The sequence below is a fragment of the Eleginops maclovinus genome, chromosome 7, assembly GCF_036324505.1.
Source record: "Eleginops maclovinus isolate JMC-PN-2008 ecotype Puerto Natales chromosome 7, JC_Emac_rtc_rv5, whole genome shotgun sequence".
In the NCBI taxonomy this organism is placed as follows: Eukaryota; Metazoa; Chordata; class Actinopteri; order Perciformes; family Eleginopidae; genus Eleginops; species Eleginops maclovinus.
Window position 1 is genome coordinate 11,855,001 of NC_086355.1, and position 24,214 is coordinate 11,879,214.

General features: G+C 42.3%; 1 protein-coding gene across 1 annotated transcript in view; it reads left to right on the forward strand.

Moving 5' to 3' along the window:
• myo16 (myosin XVI) overlaps window positions 1-24,214 on the forward strand; it is a 78,926-nt gene that overhangs the window by 26,349 nt on the left and 28,363 nt on the right. Inside the window, exons 9-23 of the mRNA XM_063887002.1 lie at window positions 556-706; window positions 851-1,001; window positions 1,373-1,483; window positions 4,095-4,160; window positions 5,196-5,323; window positions 6,644-6,749; window positions 7,955-8,072; window positions 8,621-8,768; window positions 9,564-9,681; window positions 11,222-11,339; window positions 12,070-12,141; window positions 12,688-12,829; window positions 13,625-13,697; window positions 16,364-16,516; window positions 17,031-17,231. Coding sequence (XP_063743072.1) covers window positions 556-706; window positions 851-1,001; window positions 1,373-1,483; window positions 4,095-4,160; window positions 5,196-5,323; window positions 6,644-6,749; window positions 7,955-8,072; window positions 8,621-8,768; window positions 9,564-9,681; window positions 11,222-11,339; window positions 12,070-12,141; window positions 12,688-12,829; window positions 13,625-13,697; window positions 16,364-16,516; window positions 17,031-17,231 — 1,856 coding nt within the window. The remainder of the gene's footprint in view (window positions 1-555; window positions 707-850; window positions 1,002-1,372; window positions 1,484-4,094; window positions 4,161-5,195; window positions 5,324-6,643; window positions 6,750-7,954; window positions 8,073-8,620; window positions 8,769-9,563; window positions 9,682-11,221; window positions 11,340-12,069; window positions 12,142-12,687; window positions 12,830-13,624; window positions 13,698-16,363; window positions 16,517-17,030; window positions 17,232-24,214) is intronic.

Here is a 24,214-nt window from a genome sequence, read left to right on the forward strand (position 1 = left end):
AACCATTTACTCCCAAGGCTTCATCATACCCCTTAATGCCTCACTCCGGCCTTAATCAATAGCCTCTTCTAGCATGTAGGCTTCGAAAAGATGTGAGAAAATCCCCCTCTTTCTCACTCGGAGCCCTACAGCATCTACATGACGAAAGGAATCTGGAGAAAGAGATGGGAGTCTAGGGGGTTGTCAGTCACACTGAAATAAAAAGACAGGATGAAGCCATTCCCCTCCCTCGTGCCCTGTTAGACCTCATTACAGACATGGGGGGATCTTATCTCCCCCTTCCTCTTAAGCACAGTTGGATTGATCCACAGTGGGGTTCACATTCTGCATCAGAGCAGGTTCATCCACATTGATTTTTAAGGAGCATTGGTATGGTGAACATGTGAGCAGAAAGGCCTGTGTCCTTACCAGTTGCACAGAATAATGTGCAAGACGAATTTGGAGACTTCTAACATGTTTAAGTTCTTGTCAACGTCAAATTAAAACTTGTTTCTGTGAAGTTCCATTATCAAAACAAACTGTTGTTTTGATGACTCTGTCTTGTCTTGTCACCAGACATTTCCGCGTCAGAGCCCATAGCTGACATGCTGCTGAATGCAGAGGAGAGCTGGCTGCAGAGACTCAAGGACCCCTCCGCTCCTCTACCCCCCACTGACCAACGCTATGACGGCGGCTCACACGACATCAACACTCCTGTCAAGAACTTGTGAGTAAACAGTTTCATGCGCACAGTGGTTAACTCATGGTTATTTCACAGATTGTAAATCCAGTTTTGTTTTTCCCACATTTTTCTATCATCCTTTGTTCCAAATCTGCTTCCTTTCCCTCCATCTTGTGTCGTTTTTGCCAGGAACCCCCTGGGTCTCTCTATCTCTAAGCGTGACAGTCTGCTGGAGAAGTGTGCCATGTTCAGAGAGGCAGGTGGAGCGCTGAGCCGACAGCCCTCACAGGACAATGGCCTAGATGGCCCCTTTAGCTCCGGTGCCAGCAAACTGGAGCAGGTACCTTGTCTTTTTAAGCTTCGGCGCCTCATAAAAATCCCAGCTTTGTGCCAAATTGCAGATTGCAGTTATGATCCAGCAGTGATAATTGATAAGTAATCAAGTATGTTCTAGTTAAGCAATGTGCTGTATATAGGCAATAATGTGCATTCGAGACCCACGAGCAGTGTTTACCTCTCAAATGAAAGGTTTGAACAAATCAATTGGTGTAGAGTGTGATTGGAACAATGAATTTCAATCTCTGTGGGCTGCAGTTGAATATGACTGCAGATCACTGTCTCTGACTTGTTTATGTTTCATCTAGAGTACTCTGCCTCAAGCTGCTGATCAGCAGTTGGTTGGTTTAAATTTTCACCATGCATTTCCTGTAGGTCAAGCTGATGCCTCCAGCTCCCAATGACGACCTGGCCTCCCTCAGCGAGCTGACCGACAGCAGTCTGCTCTACGAGATGCAGAAGCGATTTGGCAACGATCAAATCTACGTAAGACTCGACTGTCCTCGTGCCACTTAACAAGGAGGTCCCTCTCAGCATTAAACATGCATTAAACACAAAGTACACACAGAACAGATAAAAAAACAAACATTCACACACGCACACACACTCTCTCTCTCCGGCATAACTGGGCCACTACAGCTGTTTATTTGTAGAGGAGTGCTGTGTTGTTTACGGTCTGGGAATTTCAGAGTGTAATGTTTGGATCCCATCACATGGATATTTATACCCATGAGCACCTACTGCAGTTGGTTTCCCTCCAGCATGTGTTCATGTAGTGTACTCTGTTTCTGGAGTATGAGCACTGCACAACAGTGTTACAAATAATCTACCCCCTCAACTGAAGACTATAATGCAGACCGCTTTAATTGTGACCTCTGAGTCCTTGTACGCCCAACGACTCGGGGCGAAACGTTTTTTTCTGAATGTAGTGAAATCTCAGCATTTAATACACCCTTTTGTGTTCATGAGCTGAAAACCTTTCCATGCACACACACACACACACACACACACACACACAGACACACACACACGCACAAACTCACACACTCAATCATATCCACACACAGACATATACTTACTATTGGGACAATGGCAAAATGAATACCATTTATATCGATTGGAAAGATAAATCCATCACTTTATTCAGGAGTAAAATGCCTTCATCTCCAACAATTGGTCCATTTTATATTTCTGTTTCCTGTCATTTTCTCCTTCCCTATAAAACTGTAACATAGCGCATGCTCATCCATGGGGACCGAGCTCTATAAAGACTGGAAGCAGATCAATGTGGAGCCATCCCGTGCTCTCTGTTCTCTGTGAAGAGGCAGTAATAGTCGGTTATTATAGAAACCCAGATGGGCGACAGACAGTATGGTGAGCCACAGCAGGGGACGATAGATAAGGAGGACGACAATAGGATGGCAGGAGATTGGTGGATGAAGAAAAGAGAAATTATTACAATAATGGGATTGGATTTGAGGTACAGTCCAATGAGAAAAGCAGAGAAGAAACGACAGAGTGCAGCGATCAGATAGCGATAAGAGCACATATGATACGATTGTATATATCGTCTGTCATGGAGACAAACACATTGCATTGGTCTCGTTTCCATTATTATTTCTAAATGTATACAGGTTGGCAAATAATGGTTTTGACATGTAATTCAGTCTTATCCAACTTTTTAGCAATAAGCTTGACTTGGCTCCATGGCTCTTTTTCATAATAATAATAATAAAGAAATACAATGTTCAAGCATATATTTATATAATATATCAAATAATACATTTTAACATATGGCTGCTACACATGTACTGTTAAAATATTCAACTGATCAACAAAAAGTAAATGTACCATTTTATATTTTTATGTACTTTTTTACAGTACTGTATACACCTCTACATTTCTAGTTTACTGTTTACATTCAGTTTGTTTATTTATTGACAATAATGTCTCACAAGTTTATATTACTCAGTTTATATTTATTTCTTTTTATTTTATCCCTTTGTTTTATCTTGAACTGTTTTATGTTTTTGATTCAGTTTATGTTTGCTTGCAGGAATGTATTTTCTATGCATATTTAATGAGCATTGTTGGAGAATGACTAAAGCCCATGAACACTTTATTACAAATCCACTGCTTCAACTTTTCATGTTACAGAATAAATGAATTCCTTTGCAGTTTTTAAATAAAATGTGACCTTATGCACAGAATGGAGGGTATTTAAAGAGGTGAACAAAGCTTAGATGTGATGAGGGACAGAAATAAGGGGGGAGGACAAAGGAGGTAGATGCTCCATATGCCCCCAGCAGGGTGGTCAGAGAGGGGGCTTTGATGAGGGGTCTGCTGCCTTCTGCCAGGATAGAAGGACCAGTGCTCCACTAAACCCCTGATGAGAATGCCAAGGAACCAGGGAAGGATACGACAGAACACATTCTTTAATCTTTTCACATAATTGTCAATCATTCAACGTCTTCAGTGGGTGAGGAAGTTTTACTCGTTGAAAAAAGCAACACTTGTAGATTGACTTTCGCTCTCTGCCTGCAACAGCGGAACATTTGTTCAAGTCATTAACCTTGAGCCAAGGCCTAAGGACAGAGCAGCATGCTGCAGAATGTTAGCAATGTCTGCGCTCTCCCGGGGGACTGAGTGTTAGCTTTCAAACAGCCTTCGGGTATCATACCGAGAAACAGAGGGTTAGCAGTTTAGTGCGAAGGGTCAGGAATTGGCAGTTGGTTATTTTATCTAAATGGCCTCAGGGTTTGTGTACGTTGCGCAGGAGGGCGGAATTGGGTTTTTTCCCTGGAAAAAGGTCATTACTAAGGTTATCCTCGAAGGTCCCGTCCTGACCTTTGTTTGCCATGAGATTACCATATTCTTAAGGTAATACGGATTGTCACCGCCATGAATACTAATGTAAGGGAAAGTGTGTGACAGCACTTATTCTCAGTCCAGTGTTAGCTTCAGGCAATCTGTTGGTAATTAAATCACAGCTTCCGCCTGTGTGTATGTCAAAACGGTCATGCTCAAAAGACAAAGGTTTTCCATAATTGTATTCATGAGTTAAAGATCAGTTAGGTGTGTTTTTTCTTCTTTGTAGACTTACATTGGACACATCCTTCTGCTGGTCAATCCAAACAAAGAGCTGCCCATCTACTCCACCTTGGTAAGCATGCATTGAAATTACATCAATTCCACATAAGCTTAAAATGACCGCTCTGCTTTGCTCTCCTAATGTTTATTTTGCATGTCTATGTACTATGATCCATGCTGAAAAGACGTGGCTTTCCACTTGATAGGCTATGCATTTTACATGTGCAATTGTGCTATAGAAAAGGCATGTTTGCTGCATAATAAGAAGGTCATGAACAGATGAAATGGACCTTGTGGTTGATAAATAATGCAGTCTTCCTGTCAGTGATACACAGCACTAGGCTGACTCTGCATCAGATGGGGAGAGAGATTCAGTTTAGCTTTTTTTTTAAAGCACACACACACACACACACAAAAACTATCTTACGTTACTTTTCTACTACATTAACAGCTTTTAAAACACCACCTCTTCTGGTAAAATACAGCATATTTACCACTGATTGTGTGTCAGATGTGTTAAACAGTGAATAACTCCAAAAAGCTGAATTAATGGCAGCTGAGTCCTCGCTCATGTGAGCCCAGGAGGGGTTGGATGGAGGAGGAGACATCTTCTCCTCGCCAGGGCCCCTCTGGCCGTCCCATTCCAGCCTCGGTCTGGACTCTCTCCAGGCTTCCACACCCGATAGAGAAGATGTGTGGACGAGCAGGGAGGAGTCGGTGTGAGAAGGACATATGTCACAACATGTGTGACCTGCTGGCCGTCTGTCACCCCCTCTGTTCTGGTGGTCCACGGCCCATCCTCCCTACGTTTTCCATTGCCAAATACAGCACTGTATGGCTCACTGTATGGACTGGTTAAAGAGGGGGTGTTCGGTATGGCAGACAGTGTAGGGATTCACTGTCTGATACACTAACCATGTTCCAACAAAAAGAAAAAATAAATATCTGAGTAGCATTGTACAAACCCCTCGTTTGGTCAGAGATTCAGTGTGAAAATATTGATACAAAAACAGATTTTTAGATCTGAACTAAAAGCTATTCAACATTTTCAAGCCTGTGTGTGTGTCCATGTAACACCAGGTTGTAATTAATTGTCTTTCTCTCTCAGGTGAGTCAGTTGTACCTGAGCTCCACGGGTCGTCTGTGCTCCTCTCTGCCGCCTCACATCTTCTCCTCAGCAGAAAGAGCTTACCACATGATGCTGCAGGAGAGACGCCCGCAGTGTTTCATCTTGAGGTACACACTCAACTCCGTGCCTTCGGGATTATGAGACGAAAATATCAACAAAGTGAATGAATTGTGCGAATAATCGTGACGTTCAGCTGGCCACCTGGCTTGTCCACACCCCTCCACCTGTTTAACACTCCCTGAGAGATTAATATCTCTCCGCCCGACCTGTTCAATGCAGACATGGAGGTTAGCTCAGAGCGTTGAAGCTTCTTGCCCTTTCTCCTCAGCTGGACGGAGGCAGTTTCCTGATTGCAATTAAATCCCGTTCCGGCTCTACAGTGACATTCCCGCTGAGTTGTAACCAGTCTGGCAGAGAGTTAATGCACCCTGGCCACAGGCTATCCATCTCACTCACACACACAAACAAACACACACACACCTGCTAGGACATTACACCGTGCCTTCTCACATACACACACTGTACTTTATTCCGCCTTTTCTCGCTTTTCTTTCTTTTCAAGCCCTCTGTTACGCTCCATATTTCCTCACACATGCACTAAAGCACACACACTAACACGTTTACAGGCAAGGCCATGATCCCCCAGGGCTAGTGCTCTAACAAAATGCCCTTGAAATCTAATAAAAACTGCTAAATGAAAAGGCAGTGGAAAGACATTTGGACTTTGCACTCAGCAGGGCAGTTAGTAAGAAACATAGCAACAAACAGCACACCACAGCACACTGCGCCCATTAGTGATGATTTCTGACCTACTGCAGCCATCTGCTAGGTGTTATACGCCGGTCTCAGCTCTCTGCGTGGTGGTGAGTGCATGTACTGCGTTGTTACCAGATTTAACATCCACTCAATGACTAATTGAAAAAAGCCTTAACTGCCAGATAGGTTGTGGCATAACAGCGTGTGAAAAGTGGTGATCAATGGAGCAACATTAGGTGTGTCAGAAAGACGGAATATATGGTATTTTAGATGGGTGGGGGTCCCTGAAGGGGTGATGTCAGATAGGTGGAGACATGCAACTGAGATGACAGATGTTGGTAACACCCTGATGACTAATGCCTGTCATCTATTCTTCTGAGACACATCTAGAGCAATGTGACTGACACAGATGCTTGGTTTTTGTGCTGTTAAATTTGCTTCTTATTCATGATTATTATTCTTTCTTAGTAGCAGCTTTTAATTTGACTGTGTTAGCGTACCAATAATTGGACTCACAATCTATTCATTTAAGATAAGAGAATAATATAAGACTCTATCTAATATCTGATCTAATATCAATAGATGTGACATTGTGACATGAGGATTTGGTACCCCATTATTTACATTGGATCAGAAAGAATTACGTTAACTCAGCATTTTTTCCTCCCTAGTGGTGAAAGTGGTTCTGGGAAAACAGAGGCCTGTAAGCACATAGTGAGACATCTGACAGCCCGCTCCAGCCCCAAAGGCTTTGCGCTGGAGCCCAGAATGAAACACGTAAGTCTGTACTCTATACTCTGTATTTATGTAATACTTCTAGCAGTCATCACGTCGGGTCCTGGAGGCTTAGGAACATGTGATGAAATCTCAGTGTCTTGAATCATTTGTTGCTCTAATGCCCTTGAGTCGTTACATTGGGTGGCAAAAAAGCAAAATGTTCGAACGATAATCTTGTAGCAGATATTTGTGCTGTTATTCCATTTCAAATTCCATGCTACTCACAATCATTCCTCAGTGAGAACCTCATGAATATTTGTGCACTGTTCAAAGCCTGGCATTGACTGAATGTTTCCGCCCTTCTCCCTGTGCTTATGTTTAATACTCTGCCTTTTGTTCCTTCTCCCTCCATTTCTTTGATTCAAAAATCAGGTAGTTACAGTGTAAGTGTAGTAAGGCAGGAGTCATGTAAATGTCTCCTGCTGTTCTTCTGTTGCTGTGCTGAGTAAAATGGATGTATAGATTACCACACAGAGTATGGGGCTTAACTGGTAGTCTTTTTTCTCTGCTTGATAGCTATTCATTCGCCAAAGGCATCATTTGAGCATTCAAAGCCTGTTTGATTGCATCATCAAGATTTCCATTAAGATCACGCTTTCTGTTGGAATAAACCATTTCCAGCAGAGGAAATCATTTGAAAACATTGTTCTTAACAGTCCCTTTTCCTTATACTCTAGAGCCTCAGAAGAGAGTATTGATTAAAAAAACGATTTCAGATTAAAGCAGGACATCAAATACCCATGTCCTTTCCATGGCACATTTTCAGGTGTTTAAGCAAGGTCAGGTTTTCATATCCTTCCTCATATTGTATATTTATCCTGACACTCGTGGTGCTCTACATATGATTCACTGCTATGCACTGAGTCTATCGGGCGGGTAACGAAGCTCTTGTTGCCTGGGATTGCAAATGTTGTATTCTGATGAAGTCATCGTTATGTAGTCGATAACTGGGTCAGCTCGCTCTCTGATCATCCTGGGACACAAAAAATACTGAAGTCCCACATAATGGATGAATACTGACATCTAGTGGCAGGAATTAGTACAGGAGCAGACCCTTTTTGATTCAGGTTTAGAAATATGTTAACTAACTTGAATTTAATATTTTAGAAAAGAAAAAGATAAACATACTCGGCAGTGAAAGTCATGCTTATGTAAAACTTTATCTCACTGGTAACGCTTTTATTTTGGCCTGATACAATATGCAGGTGAACTGTATTCTGGAGGCCTTCGGTCATGCGAAGACGCTGAAGAACAACAACTCGAGCCGCTTTATCAAACTGCTGACCCTCCAATACTGTGACAAGAGGAGGACACTGCTCAGAGGTAAGCTACATTTCTAGAGGAGAAGTAATTGTTTATTAGGAAGCTTTACGCTTTATCTTTCTTTATCTGTATTTTCCATAAGAGACGAGAGAAACTGATCAGTGTCTAAATAACCTATATTTGAATATATCCTAAGCTTTATGTTCAAGATAGAACATTGAAATTGATTTCACAGTCTTGATCACAAGGTATTACAGAGATCTTAGACATTTATTACATTACATTACATTGTACTTATTAGACGCTGTTATCCAAAGCAACTCGCATACATTCAATACTGTGGACAATCCCTCCAGGTGCAATTTTTGGGTGAATTGTCTTGCCCAGGGACACAACGACATCCTGGGGCACCGCACTACACCAGCAGGGAGCAGTAGAAGCCCATCAGTCCTGTTTTACAGCCCTGCTCACCTTATTTTTATCCATCTTAATTTGATCAGTGAGCACTGCCCATTGAACCACAAATTTACTATTGTACTATCCTCAGCACTGGTGAAATGAAATTGACCCACGTGTTATTGAACTGTAATACACTTCTGATGTTTAAGCCCGTGTGTACGCCCACATGCTGGAGAAGTCTCGTCTGGTCCACCTGCCTCCTCAGCAACACAGCTTCAACATCTTCCATCTGATGGCTGAAGGCCAGTCGCCTGAGGAGAACAGCGCCCTTTACCTAAACAATATCCTGGCTCATAGGTACGTGGCGGTCAGCTGGCTCGTGTATTTTGAGACTTTACAAAATCAGATGTGAAAGTAGAAAAGGTTGGTGGTGGTTGCTCTCCCCCACAATAGTAATTGTTTATTTAAATATCTTTCTTGCCTCTTAGTTGAACAGGTTTTTACTTACTTAAAAAAAAGCTGCTCACATACACAGCTAAACTCAACACTGATGATATAAACATTCATATTTGATGTCTTCAGAGAGATTGTGTGTCTGTTTATGCCTGAATACATGAGTGTCAGTATCCATTTTTAACATCCATTGGTCTCTGAGAATGTCTTACTTTTATCTGATGTTGAGTTTGTGTTTCACACCTCGACTCATGCATGCTCTTTCTTGCTCAGTAACAGTGGGATTGTGGGTTACACTTACAGCACTTTTATTCACTGTACTCCACCAATGTGATAACCACTGACCTGGACTGCTCTGTTTTGGAGGCTCGAAGTACGCAAGCCCCTCTGGCACCTCACTATCCTGTTATGTCTCCATGGGTCTTTGTTAGATGGGCTTGATCCAGTTCTGTAGATTTAAAACCCAATTTACACATTTTTTTCTCCATTCCAAACACAGCTTTCTGAAAAGGGTTCCTGGGACTTTATTTCTACACAAAAATATTTTTTTTAAAGTCCTGGGTAACACATGAATTCATGTTTGGAACCAATGCACCTGAACACTCATCATAGGACACACCTTGCTCACTTTGGTCATTTCGTTTTTATGGATGTCTTAAACATTTGTCAGCATTGTCCCATTTTTCCGTTCTTTTCCAGGTATCTTAGTGGAAGACTTTCCGGGGAGAACCCTCCAGTAGCTGCTGCCTCCACCGAGAGCAGGGAACGCCTGGCAGCAGTCAAACAAGCCCTGCGAGCCTTGGGCTTCAACAAGCAGGTATCAATTGGCACTGCATTCGGCTTTTGTTCACTCTGTTTATTCAAAGGTTATTTACATCAGGCATCATTCAAAGTGTTGATGTCACACACACTAAAGTAGCTACATATAAGGTCATTGATGACAATTATCCTCAGGTAAAAACAGAGTCTGTAAATGTGCCCAAGTCTAAAAGCTGCATTATCCAAATGATGTGTTTGTAACCTCATAGACGAAAAAACGAATTTCTCAGACTATGGAATTGTGTACAGTTTGTTAAGAAAGATATCCCAAAAATGTATGACTGCAATGTTGTTAAAGTTATACTTCATAAATAATGATCATTTCCAAGTTGACAGGGATTATCCATGCTCCATTAAACACTTGACCAGTGCACAATGGATTATGGGATACCAGAGGATACAACAGGGTGTCCTCTCGGGTTAGGCAGAGCCGTTGTAATACGACAGGCATCATCTGCCTGTTATGACATGTACGGCCTAGATGTTTAGATTGGGATTGGGACTCTTGGGATCCTGAATGGGGACTCATCATGTGTTTCAATTATCTATCTAAAGACATGTTTGACCAAATGCAGAAGACGAGGTCTGTGATTTATGAACGCTGCGTGTGCCACAGTGTGCACCACCAGCTGTGTTCCCAGCCCCATTATCAGGTTCTATTCTTAGATTCCCAGTCAGCATCTGTCAGCAGTGAGTGACCACCAGCTCACCTTTTAATCCAGCAGCAGTCAATACACACAGGAAAAGCCTAAGGGGCAGAGGAATAGAGCGATAGATTTATATCAGTGTCCACTGGATAAGAGAGGGTGTCCACAGGACAGGAGAAGTAGTGGGGGATCAGGAGTGGAAGTCATAGACCACCCATTGGTCTCTGTCTAAGCCTAATCAGGGGAAGACTCCCAGTCCAGACCTGAAGGTCAATCGTCATTAACGCTCCCTAACGCTCCTTTTTTCTCCCTTGCACCCCTGCTCCCTTTCTTCTCCTTTTCTAAGCAGGGGGAGTCTGTATGTGTATCGAGTGTCAGACAGAGACTAATGCTTGTGTTTATCTCCCAGATATCAGTTCCAATATCCTGCCTTGAGAGAGTGCACACGCAGACATATTTAGAGACACACACTCACACACACACAGACTCGAACTGGAACATCCCCCTCTCAGAGATTCAGAGCAGTGGGTAATGGGGTATTCCATTAAGCGTCCTCTACTCAAGGGCAGAGAGGAAGGGAGAGTGGGGCGGAGGAAGAAAAGTGTGTGAATGAAGGGAGGAGGGTTGATACATATCATTTATTTATTTAATTTCATGGGAACTGTTGACAAAATATCACCAGTTCTTTCCTTTTGAAGAGGTTTAGGATCATGAAACATTTCCTCAGCATTACTTGTAGTGCAAGTTGGTATTTATCATAAAAAAAGGAAATCTATGTTTTTGATTAGGACTACATTTGACTAATTTCCAACAGCTAGGCATTATTGTGTTAATGCCTCACTAACACCCCTCTCTCTCTCTCTCTCTCCTGTCTATGTGTGTCTCTTTTAGGAGGTTGACTCGGTGTTTACGCTGCTATCTGCTGTGCTCCATATTGGGGACATAGGTTTTACTGCATTGACAGATGCCGATACAGCCTTCCCTTCTGACCTGCAGCTGCTGGAGAGAGGTCAGTGCCTCCGTCTCACCTACCAGTGGTCACATTTCCACCCTGTGTGTAGGTGGGATGGTTTGGAAAGGAGGGGTGCATCTCTACCGCTCTTGTTGTTTAGCTCGTCATCGTCGCTCCTCCCCCACCTTGTAGTTCTGCTTGGCAGCTTGCCAGCACTAGCTAAGGGCCAGACATTCACCTGTCTGGTGAGCCTCATTTTCTGCCAAAATGTGACCGAGGTGGTGAGGAGGGATCTGTCTTCAACCCACACATTCCTGCTCATTGTGCCTGGGTTTCCAACCTTTCCACATCTCCCTTTTTATGCAACTGCTACAAAGTGCTCCTGTGACCCCTGACCTTTGTGAGATGGTAAACAAATGACATCAGCGCCTGAACGGGAAAGAGCCACTTGTTGTCAGGGAGATGTGGTGACAGCAAAAGGATTCTGGCCTCATGTCACCTGTTCCTGCTGCTTGTTTATGGGCTATGCTAAGAAACCCGCTGATGACTATTTGCTGCCAGCTCTACTGATCGATTAAGTGGGAATGATCCGAAGCAGGGCTCAGCTTGTTGTGCTGGCAGTAGATTTATTTCTGGGATGTTATCAGCATTTCCTTTCCGACACACATCATCACATGTAGTGATTAATGCTGTTATTGTGATGTTTTTCCTCCTGTCAACACGTCAGTGTCAGTTATTGAGGTACTGTTTCTTTCTCTCTCTTCCTCTTTGATCTTCCTCTGCACAGTTGCTGGATTGTTGCAGGTTTGCTCCGGTGACCTAAGCAATGCCCTCATCTCTGACGTTCAGTACTTTAAAGGTACCCACACACTGGCCTTCGCCATCTGTCGGACATTCTTATGTAACACACATTAGCAGATTCACAATGATGACAACAGATTAAGTTCACAATACACACTTCCAACTTGGCTTTCAACAACCATCCGTCATCAATCAAGATCAGTCCTATCAAGGTTTATAGTAAATAACTAATGACCACAGTGTTAAGGGAATTAGGGGGGAAAAAGTCACATTTGCCAAAACGTATTTTCTGAGAGATTAAATATGTAAATTGTCAACGGAAATAACTTTTAGGCTGACAGAGATGTTCAAGGTAAAAGATATTTTAACAATACGTTTGCTTATATTTGTTTTTTTAAAGCAAAACAACCTAACACTACATGTGTTTAATGGATCCCTTATAATGTCCAAGATATGTTTTGTTTTATGCATTGTTTTAGTTTGTTTTATATATAGGTTCTCTCGTAGACCAGAGATAAAGTAGCAAAACAACAAGATTTATTTCAGAAATACTGTACTATCCCTGTGCTCCTTATCAAATTGTAATTGATTTGTGTTGTCTTAGGTGACATGATCTCCCGACGCCACACGGTGGAGATGTCAGAACAGTACAGAGACCAGCTTGCGAAAGCCATCTATGGTCGCCTCTTCAGTTATCTGGTCAACAGCACCAACGACTACCTTCAGGGACAGGACGACAGCATTGGGTACATCTATGTGTGTGCATGTGTGTGTATGTCTGTGATTCTGTTTATGCACATGTGCGCCAAGGTTGCTTTTTTTCAGTGTAAACTGGCAAACAAAATTTCTTTGGAAGCCCCGGGAGCTGATAACTGTTATCATCAACACAACCAATGCATCTGTCATCACACAAGAGCAGTCTCTCATAGGAGTGACTGCTCTCATACTGTTACATGACACATAGCATGGAGAGGTGGCCAGTAGTTTACATGGCATGACATGCTCAAATAGGTATGTATGCTGAAATGGAAAGTCCTGAACAAAAACGGTTGAGATGGAGGACACACCCAAGGTTAATGTGAAGGTCTCTCACTCAACAGCATACACACACACACACACACAGTTCTAGGTGGAGGCCAATGGAATCCTTGGTATTGTTTATGTTGTGAAGTCTTATCACACTCTGTCAGATAACCGGCGCTCCATATTCTGGAATGTGTTTGTGCTTTGCCTTGTTTACACACCAACCTCAAAACATAATAAATATGTCAACCACTCTGCTCACTACTGGCACACCCCTTTTAAATGTGTAATTTCACACACACACACACACACACACACACACACACACACACACACACACACACACACACACACACACACACACACACACACACATACACATACACATACACATACACATACACACACACACACACAAATATGATAATTCCTGTCAGTCATGCAACCACGCTAACAAGTTCTCAAGGTGATCCTGGAGTAAAAGTGGTGTAAGATAATACAAATTCTCTTTGTTCCAGTGATCCTGCCCTTGAAATCGGGATCTTGGACATCTTTGGGTTTGAAGAATTTCAAAGGAATGGATTTGAGCAGGTGGGACTATGCTTACTTTTATTAAATCTAAGTTATCCCCAAAGAAACCTATCACTGTTGTGTCCTCTTTCACTCAAGCTGACAGATCAGGCCAAATGCATTTGTGACATTCCATGAATAACGTCAATTTGCTTAGAGGACATCTCTCTGAACAGAGTGTGGTACTTTAGTTTCACACAGATCTTAATCAAATTGTGAAAAATATTTGGGGCTGTTTTTCTATTTTAGCCCGGCATTTTAGTCTGTAATTGTAATGAATTAGATGAGGTCTGTGGCGTGATTTTCAGCTGTCCTCAAACGAACCGACGGCTGACACAATGAGCGCTCAGTGTGTGAGATGTTGGAGTAATGGGCAGCTTCAAACCAGTGTGTATTTGTCCGTGTGTGTGAGAGAGAGTCCAGTTTTTACATACATTATTGAGTTTAGATTTCTCGGGTGACACAAATAGTGTATGTGCACCTGCTTTGTTCACAGTTAGATCAGCATGTCTGTGATGCTTGGTTGTTTTCGGTATTTCACTGTGTGTTATTACATTGCATTGTTTACAGAGTACAACATGTGCATCTCTCTACAGCTCACCTGTTATTGGCCATTAGTCTTTTATGTGCAAGAATTCACTGTTAATGGACTACTACATTGCAGAGGTGAAGCAGACAAGTCTGTAAATCACTCTGTGTGTGTTTGCGTGAGTGTGCATGTGAGTCTGTGTGTATCTAGTGTCTTAGGGTGTAATGCACAAGAGGCTAAGTACTTATTTGTGCTACTCAGAACTTACGTTCCCTCAATGTGGAACTTCCAATCCCCTCCCAGACTTTATTATGGCCAGTGTGTGTGTGTGTGTGTGTGTGTGTGTGTGTGTGTGTGTGTGTGTGTGTGTGTGTGTGTGTAGGGCACTAGGATGTCAGTGGCCTTAGTCCTCCCCTCCATGTTCTCTAATCCAAGTGGAAGCAAGGGATTGCGTGACCTTTCCTCTTCGGGTCGCGGAGAGTGCAAGTGCCAGAAGGAAAGAAAAGGGGAGGGGGATTTAACAAAATGAGAAGTGAAACTAGACTATCTCTGGCAAGTGGTGGCATTGCCTCATTCCCTCTTAACCTCTTTTCCTTTGTTGCTGCTGGGCGACCTATTAATATCATCCTGTTCAAATCACACACATTTACCGCCCACCCACGGAAAGAAAAAAAAAATGGTGGAGTGAGATCTTGATAAACAAACTCGATGATCTCTTACAGTAGATGTGTCCCTCACTCTCTGACATGTTTGTACACACATGCAGACACATACACAGGCAGGCTCTACAGGCGCAGCTTGATCAGGTCAGGGTCATTAGGGCTTGTTAATTAGAGCTGTGTTTGTCATGGCTGTGTTGTACCTGCTCAGCACTTTGCTAATGAGTTAACTCAATCAACCACCTGCAGGGACTAAGCCTTTAATGTAATAGACTTGCTTGAAGACGAGGAATAGACAAACACTGATGGAAGAAAACCAGGGCCATTGCCGCCATCACTACGGCACAACACACCTTCAGATCAGCGGTTGTCGGTCATAGCATTAACCTGAAGCTACGACTGCAAGGCTTTATTTCTGTACTGATTATACCATCAATATTTACATGTTTTACTTCATTTGTAAGTCTTTATCACTTCAGCTACAAGGTTCAAATCATCACATGGCTGTTAAAGTCCTTTAACCGTCCACCCAACAACCGGTGATTGTCGGTATATTAATACATGTGTTGATTGGCATAGTAAAAACACATTCAAACTCCAAAGGAGCAAAGAAAACAACCTTTTGGTTAGTTTTCCCCCCTTTCCAACAATTGCCCACCAAAATAACCCCTTAATTCAGTTAAATGTGAAACTTTCCCTGCTTCAAACACTTTTCCCTCAATGTCTCTCTGATGCTGAACGGTGGTTGTGACTTTGGAGGCAGACTATTAAATGGGCTAAATAAAATGACAAAAATCACGAAAAAAAACTACTGCTGTTGTACTCAGCCAACATAGCCAATGTATTCATCTAATCATCCAGCTACAGCCATGACTAAAAAAGATGGATACATCAGATTTTGGGTTGAAAGGAGGGACACCTCATAAAAACATAAGAATGACAAGTTCATTCCGAGAGTACATCACTATAACTTTTTGTTTGTTCTTCCACATGACACTTTTGAGTTCAGGAGAAGTTGAAACTGGCCTGCAGCTGCAGTGTTCTGTGCTGTGTTGTTCCATTTCATATTTTGTGATCTTTTTCAGTACATCAATGTGACAATTCACACTTGAGTCTCCCCTCCAGAGGTTGGCAAAGTAAGACAACAGACAAACTCATTTGATTGAATCCCGTGCTGTGATTGGTTGACTGCTGGGTTAGGTAGAGTTCATGTGTCTCAGCAGGCACACTTTGTCCATATTATAGTGGGATTGAAAAAGCCCCTACATAGGGAACATCCATCAATAATTTCGGGCTCTGGTGTTTATATGAGTAGTCATTTCCTTTATGCCCCATTGACTTCCCCGTCGGTACCCCAGCAGGATGTGTTTGAGATCTTATTTGTGCATTTGTTTTCTTCAAAAACAAACATACAGCATCGTGTCTCCAAGGAGGAATTTCATGCCATGTGCACTGAAGTGTGTGTTTACAGGGTGATGTGTGTTTTGTGTGCATTCCAGCTGTGCGTGAACATGAACAACGAGCGGCTGAGGCAGTATGTCTCTGAGGTGCTATTCCAGCAGGAGCAGGCTGAGTGTCTGCAGGAGGGCATCGCCATGGAGACCCCCCACTACTCTAGCAACCAATCAGCCGTCCTGGACTTCTTTCTTGAGGTACGTTGCTGGTTTGGAACGGTCCTGTCCAGTTAGTTTGTCATGATGTAATTCAACATTGCACACACATTCAGAGCTTTGGCAAAGGCATAACATTTATGAGATTCAAATTCCCACTTTCTGAGTATCTGTTTCTTTTTGTTCTATTTTTATAAAGATGGAAATGATTTCAACAAAAGTGAAGCTGTTTCTCTCATTGATATAAAGTTACATTACTGGTAGGACTGGTGGTCTCCCATGTAATTGAGATCTGTCCCTTGTTCGACCTTGATTGCATGTTACCCTTTCACTTTGGATTTTTTGTCCATCTACAATCTTTATCAATTATGACCAAAACACCAACCAAAATTTTAAACTAATGAAATTGATCTGTTATCAAAAGGGACAACTATACCTGACAGTGATCAATAAAAGTGTCACGATGTAAATAATTAACTACTATTATTATCAAAAAGTGCTTTGTGAAGATGACTGACATAAATAACATTTGGGCCTCTGTTTGTTCCTCATCCAGAAGCCTCAGGGATTGCTCTGCGTGTTAGATGAGGAGAGCCAGAGCCTGCGGCCGGCAGAGCAGAGTCTGTACAAGAGGCTGTCAACGCAGCTGGACTCATGTCCTACTCATGGTCTGTCTCTAACAACCAAGGATGGAAACGGAAACCCACCACCCAAAGATCAGGGGCCAGCCTTCACTGTCAGCCACTACGCAGGACAGGTCTGTCTTTGTTACATAAAAATTATTTAGAGGTGGTAGGGCTTGGCAGTGTAACGTGAAATCAGGGACGACTAATTGCTTGTCAATCAATGGGTTTTTACAAAAACAAACCTTCACATCATAAACATTCACAATATCAGTCGCTCATTTGTTGTCTTTGGAGCCGCTCCAGACATTATACTTAATGAAATCACAAGTTTGAGAACTACTGCTCTGGTTTTTGGCTTTGAGAAAGAGAAGCTTTATAGACAGACGTTGATTGAACTCTCGTAGGCCATGGAAGTTACATCTTTGGGTTTCACAAATTCAGGTCTGATAAATGTTTTTTCAGTCTGTGTTCAGAAGAAATGACCAAACTGACCCCTTCTCCTTCACTACTGACATCTTTTTAAATCTTAGCACAAATATTAGATTCCTTTTCTTAAAAAAGATGGAGTTAGTTATTGGAATTTATTATAGTTCAGGTTATTGTTATTGTTCAGGGGCATATTTTGTATATACTTGTATTAAAGCTGTCTTTTCCCTTTATTGGAAACAAATAAAAAAGTATTCAAAATGTAGGTTACAGCTTGCACTCCCAACAACACATTAAATCATTTTCATTATCTCACTCCCCCATTGCCTCCTCCATATCCCCCTCCCTCAACAGTTCCAGAAACATCCAAATATCGTAAAATTCAGAAGCCCTCTTTCTAACAATATAGGTCAGTTTCTCAAGAGCCAAACTCGATGTTAAGTTACGTAAGCAGTGGATAAAAGAGGGGCGACCAGCATTCTTCCAAAATAATGCAATACAGCGTTTGGCCTGCAATAAACAAAGGTCAACCATTTTTCTTTCCTTGCAAGATAAAGAACAGTCATCTGGATAAATACCTAAAATACATACCTTAGGGCATAAAGGTATAGGGGAAGTCGTGATCCGAGAGATATACTTTAACACTGAGCTCCAAAATTTCGCTTCACATTTCCATAAACAGTGATATAATGTACCCTGGTGATTGTTGCACTTATAACATAGATCAAGTATATTAGGATCAAATTTATTTAATTGTACAGGGGAGATATATGTTCGCATTATCCAATTAAATTGTATCATTCTCAATCGAGTGTTGATGGTTTGAGTGTGTATTTTTAAACATATTTCACTCCATTCAATGAGAGTAATATCTTCTTGTAGGTCTCGTATCCATTGCTGTCTCTTACTATCAGAGTTTTCCTTATGGTTTTCAACCAACATGTTATAAAACCGGGATACCAATCTTTTACCCAAACAGTTTTCTGTAACATGTGTTTCTAAGATGGAGAATGGAGGTCGTTGCACTGAATTGTTTAAGTGTGCCAGAATAAAACTTCTAAGTTGTAGATACTTAAAGAAGTGTTTTTGCGGTACATCAAACTTTGCCTTTATGACATTAGAGTATTGTCCTCATATACATCCTGTAGTTTTACTATGCCCTTGTTCAGCCATGCTTTAAAACCCATGTCGTTCTTTGCTGGGGCGAAGTGATCATTACCCCATATTGGGGAGAAACAGGACAACCCTGGGGAGTCCCCTAACAGTTTTTGAACTACATGCCAAACAACAATAGTGTTTTTTACAAAAGGATTAGTAGTACTCTTCTTTAATGTTTTATAGGATGCTGAGTATAGATAGCTATTCAATGACAAACCTTTTGAAGATAGTTTTTCTATTTCTATCCAGGGCATGTAAACATCATTAGAAAACCAAAACATTGTGGCTCTCAACTGCGCAGCCCAATAATACCATTCTAGATTTGGCAACTGTAGCCCTCCCCTATCATACGGTAAATATAATAGAGAGAGTCTGAGTCTTGGCTTCCTATTATTCCAGATGAATTTAGAAAGGAGCTTTCTAGTCCTAGGAAAGAAAGAAGGAGGCGGGGCAAGCGGGATTGACTGAAAAACATATAAAAATGTAGGTAGTATAGTCATCTTTACAATGTTTATTCTTCCCAGTAAAGAAAGCGGTAGTGTTGTCCACCTAGTGATCTCTTCCGACACCTCTGCTACCATGGGCTCATAACTGACTGAACTAAGATTACTTATCTTTGGGGTTGTTCTGATGCCCAAGTATTTAAATCCCTCTGTGGCGTTCACAAATGGGTGGGATACTACAGGTTTCTTCCTTTCCCTTACATTTAAGAACATAATAGATTACTTTTCTTTGTTCACTTTGAATCCAGAGATAGTACCAAACTGAATAAACAACTCCAAGAGAGATGGTATCGATTCTGTAAGATGTGACAAAAATACAATGGTATCATCAGCGTACATTGCTGTTTTGTGTTCCATGTCCCCAATCTTTATACCATGGATTGAGGGGTGAGATCTAATCGCAATAGCTAATGGTTCCATGGCCATTACAAAAAGTAGAGGCGAAAGTGGTGACCCTTGCCTTGTGCCTCGGAATAGCTCAAAAAGTTGAGAGGTGAGATTATTAGTAGATACCATTGCAGAAGAATCAACAAATACAATTTCGACCCATCTACGAAAGTAATCACCAAATCCAAAACGCCTAAGCACCTCGAGGAGATAGGGCCATTCGACTCAGTCGAACGCCTTTTCCGCGTCGAGTGATAGTACTGCGGTGTCAGGAGACTCTTCACACTCGTGGATTATATTAAGAACTCTCCTCACATTGTGGAACCCCTGACGATTTTGTACAAACCCATTCTGGTCTCCATGTATAATGGCTGGTAGAACCCTCTCTAGTCTCATAGCTAAAGCCTTAGCTAGAATCTTTGCATCAGAATTTAAAAGTGATATGGGCCTGTAAGAACCGCTTTCTGTTGCCGCTTTGCCTGGTTTTAAAATAAGAGTGATCAAAGCGCTACGTAATGAAGCGGGGAGGCCACCTGTTTTAAAGGATTCCAAATAAACATCTAATAATGGGGCTATTAATTTTGCTGTAAATAATTTATATATATCTATCGGAAGCCCGTCTGGACACGAAGCCTTACCACCTCTCATGTTTGTAATGGCGTTAGAGACATCATTCAAATTTAATTCCCTCTCCAAATCAATTTTTGTACTATCAGAAATACAGGGAATGGCTAATCCATCCAGGAAACTGTTTTGGTTTACCAGGTCTAGTGGGCATTCAGAATTATAAAGGGTTTTATAATATGAAACAAAGGTGTTATTAATTTCTGTGGGATCTGTAGATAATTCTCCTCGTTCGTTCTTAATTATATTGATGGCTCTGTCAGACTCAAGTTTCTTTATCTGCCAAGCTAGCAATTTCCCCGGCTTTTCACCCTGATCATAAAAAGTTTGTTTCAGTCTTATTAGACCATCTTCAGCCTTAAGCAGAGAGAGCTCCTCGTATTCTGCTTTGAGGGTCAGTAATTCCTGGTTTTTTTTTGTCGAATCATCTATGATAGCCTCATTCTGTAATTCTTTAATTTTAGAATCTAATTCATTCATTGTCTGTTTGAATTTGTTAAGTTTAGAGCTGGAGAAGCTTATCAATTGCCCTCTAATATATGCTTTAAAAGCTTCCCACCTAATGGTTGCAGTTGTTTGATTCGTATTTATTGAGAAGTAGAGATCAATGTGTTCTCCTACAAATTTTATAAAGTCAGGGTGGTGTAGCCATTTAGGGTGTAAGCGCCAATTAGTTGAGTGTCTCTTCAATTGCTCATCGTTGTAAAATAGTGAGGTTGGGGCATGATCTGACAAAACAATACTATCATATGTACAATTAGTTATACTGGGTAGCAGGGAAGAGGAAATTAAAAAATAATCTATTCTGGAGTGGGTTTTATATACTGCTGAGTAGCATGAGAATTCCCTTTTGTTGGGGTTTTGAATCCTCCACGGATCAGAGATTCAGGTCTTTCATATATTGTTGAATTTTTTTTCTAGATCGTGAATGGGATGTATCCATCACTGACTAGCGATCCAGCTCCGGTTCTAGAGCACAATTTAAGTCACCAGCCAATATTATCTTACCAGGGAGGGTGGCCATCAACAGAAATACATTTTCCAAAAATGATGGGTTATCATCATTGGGGCCATAAACATTAATCAAATTGATATTTTCTCTCAGGAGAGTTCCTTGAACCACCAAAATCTACCAGCTTTATCATAAATAGTGTTGTTGACCTGGAAAGGCACTGAGTTATGAATTAACACCATAACCCCTCTCGAATGAGAAGGGAAACAGGATGCTAGCACTTTGCCTGGCCATCTCCTACGTATTTTCACCAAGTCCTCTTTGAGTAAATGAGTCTCCTGAATAAACACTATTGAAGACTTAAGTTGTTTAAGTCTGGTAATAACCTGTTTTAATTTAGTCAATTTTACCATCCCTCTAACGTTCCAAGAAGTACATTTAAAGTTCTTATTCGAAGTCATCTAATCTTAATAATACACTAGTTTGCGCAGCATAGCATCATCTTTTAGTTGTTGGCAAACCTGTTGGATATCTCTGTGTTGTATTGGGAGTGCGCCAGCAAAGTGCAACATGTTGTAAACAATACACAAAAAAAACACAAAAAAACCAACATAAAACTCAAAATCTGCCTTACAACAATCCCCTTAGCTGTCAACCTGAACAGAATAACAGTTGTTGTTTTACCCGGTCGAAACCCCTCCTACGTCGGTGGAGCTCCGTAGAAAGATCCGGGAAGAACATGATCTCCTGACCGCCGCAGATGACGTTGCCTTTGGCCCTGGCTCCTCTCATCACCCGAACTTTATCCTGGAAGTTTAAAAACTTCACGATGAGGACTCTCGGTCTGGTCGATCGATTAGGTTGCGTCCGGCCGGGCAACCTGTGTGCTCTTTCGATGAGAGGTTGTCTTGGGAATGCCTCTGGTCCCAGGGCTTCGGGGAGCCATTTCTCCAGGAAAGCCACCGCATCATTTCCTTCCATCTTCTCCGGTACGTTAACTAGTCGCAGGTTGGATCGGTGAGAGCGGTTTTCAAGCTCGTCGAGTTTGTTCGTGAGGAGAGTAACTTGTTTAACCAGCGCATCAGTCTTGCCTTTCTCTGAGTTAACTGTGTCCTCTACGCTGCTGATGCGCACTTCTGCTTCATCCATGCGAGCCGAGGAGTCCTGCACGTCCCTCTTAACGTCTTTGATTGCTTTCAGGACCATATCAGTGTTTGTGGAAAAGTTATTTCTAATCCCATCGAGTATCTGAATAATGTCCATGTTGTGGGCCCCTCCAGCATCCACGTCTCCGTGACACACGTGGCTAGCTTCACCTGTTGAGTTAGCTAGGCTGTTAGCATCTGAGACCTCCTCTTCGTCACTCGGAGAAAAGTGTGCTTTAGATTTGTTTTGTGCTTTCTTTGTCGGCATCTTGTCGCGGGTGTACAAAAATAAGTGCCGCAAATGATAGTTATCCCTGTTCATGCAGTTAAAGGAACATTTACAGGCAGTGTTCGAACTATGCCGAGATTTTCGGGGGGTCCCATTTTTCTCTCGGGGGGGGGGGGCGCTTGCTCTTGCGCTTGACTCAGAGCGCGGATCTCGAAAACACAAGCCTACATACAGAATCATACGCGGACAGCACAGCTTTACGGCAATTACGCACACAGGCTCCACACACGCATCGCGTGTAAAGCTACTAGCCACCCATCGTATAGTGAATATTTGTACGATTCTCAAAACCTGCATATTGAGGTCAGCAGCCGCCTCCTCAAGCAAGCGTGCATTCTTTGCGGACTGGTGGTACAGAGCATAGAGCTTGGAGATGAAAATCTCAAAGTGGTTACATCCAGCAACCTCCTTGAGTGAGTCATGGACAGCCAATTCAAGGCGGTGGGCGAGACAGTGGATTGACTGTATGTTGGGGAAATCGCGTTTCAGCCTCGCAATCAGCCCAGTGGTTTTACCGGTGAGGACTGCAGCACCATCTGTGGCGATGCTAATGAGGTTCCGGCCCAAAAACTCGTCATCTAACCCAGCTTGGCGCAAACACCCCCTCAAACTATTGAAAATGGATTCTGCATTTGTGCCCTGTGTCAGCTCTGCAATGTCCAAAAATACATTGTCCACGTCTCCTTTCCCACTCACGTCACATCTTACATAAATAATGAGATAGGCACGTCCGTGCACTGTGCTCTCATAAATGGTTAGGCTGATTCTTGAATTCATTTCTTTTATGTTTGAAACTAACTTTCTTCTAATTTCCTGCGCAATATGACCAATCATTTCAGCACATGATTTGTCTGATTTGTGCACAGGACCCACTTTTGCCCCATTCAGCTCTTGCAATTTCATTATAGCAGGTAGCTTCTGATAGGCTAGCCTTTCCTTGGCCACCATATAGGCCGATCTAAAGGACAGTGCCGTTTCTTCTGTCGCTTTGGCATTAATCGCAGTAACTCTGTTGGGTAGAATGTCCTTTTGCTTGGTTTCTGTTATCTCGACTGCCCTTCTGTGCGCGTTGCTATCCCTATGTTTGTATATTTTTTTACGTAACCCGAATTGTGTCTGGCTACTTACATCCCCGTGTATCCATTCCTCAGACAGGTGTGTGCCACTTCCCATTTCCGATAAAAGGGTTTTTGTGTCCCGGCAGACAGAGCATCCCAACTTGCCATCCTTTGTATACAGCCAGGGGTTTCGAGACTTCCACTCTGTCCACTGCTGGCTCGTCCAGATGCTCGGGTGAGAGAGGGCCACGGACGTGGACTCACCGGCAGATAGCTCCACGCTGCCTGCTCGATCCTGCTGCATGCTGCATGCTGACCGTTGGTCCTGCTGCACGCTGACCGTGGGTCCAGCGTTTCCAGTCATGCACGTGGTTGCGGACGCTTGTCCACTGTCATCTGCTGACTGAACAACATCTTGTTCCTCAGAACTTTTGCTTTTTTAAAAAAATCCAAAATGGGAAAGAGTGCCTTGCTGGCGTTTAGCCATTGCTAACGCTGACCACTTGCACTTACACGATCTGACTGAAGACGGAATTATTAAAAAAACACTTTCTCAAACTTCGGCCACACCC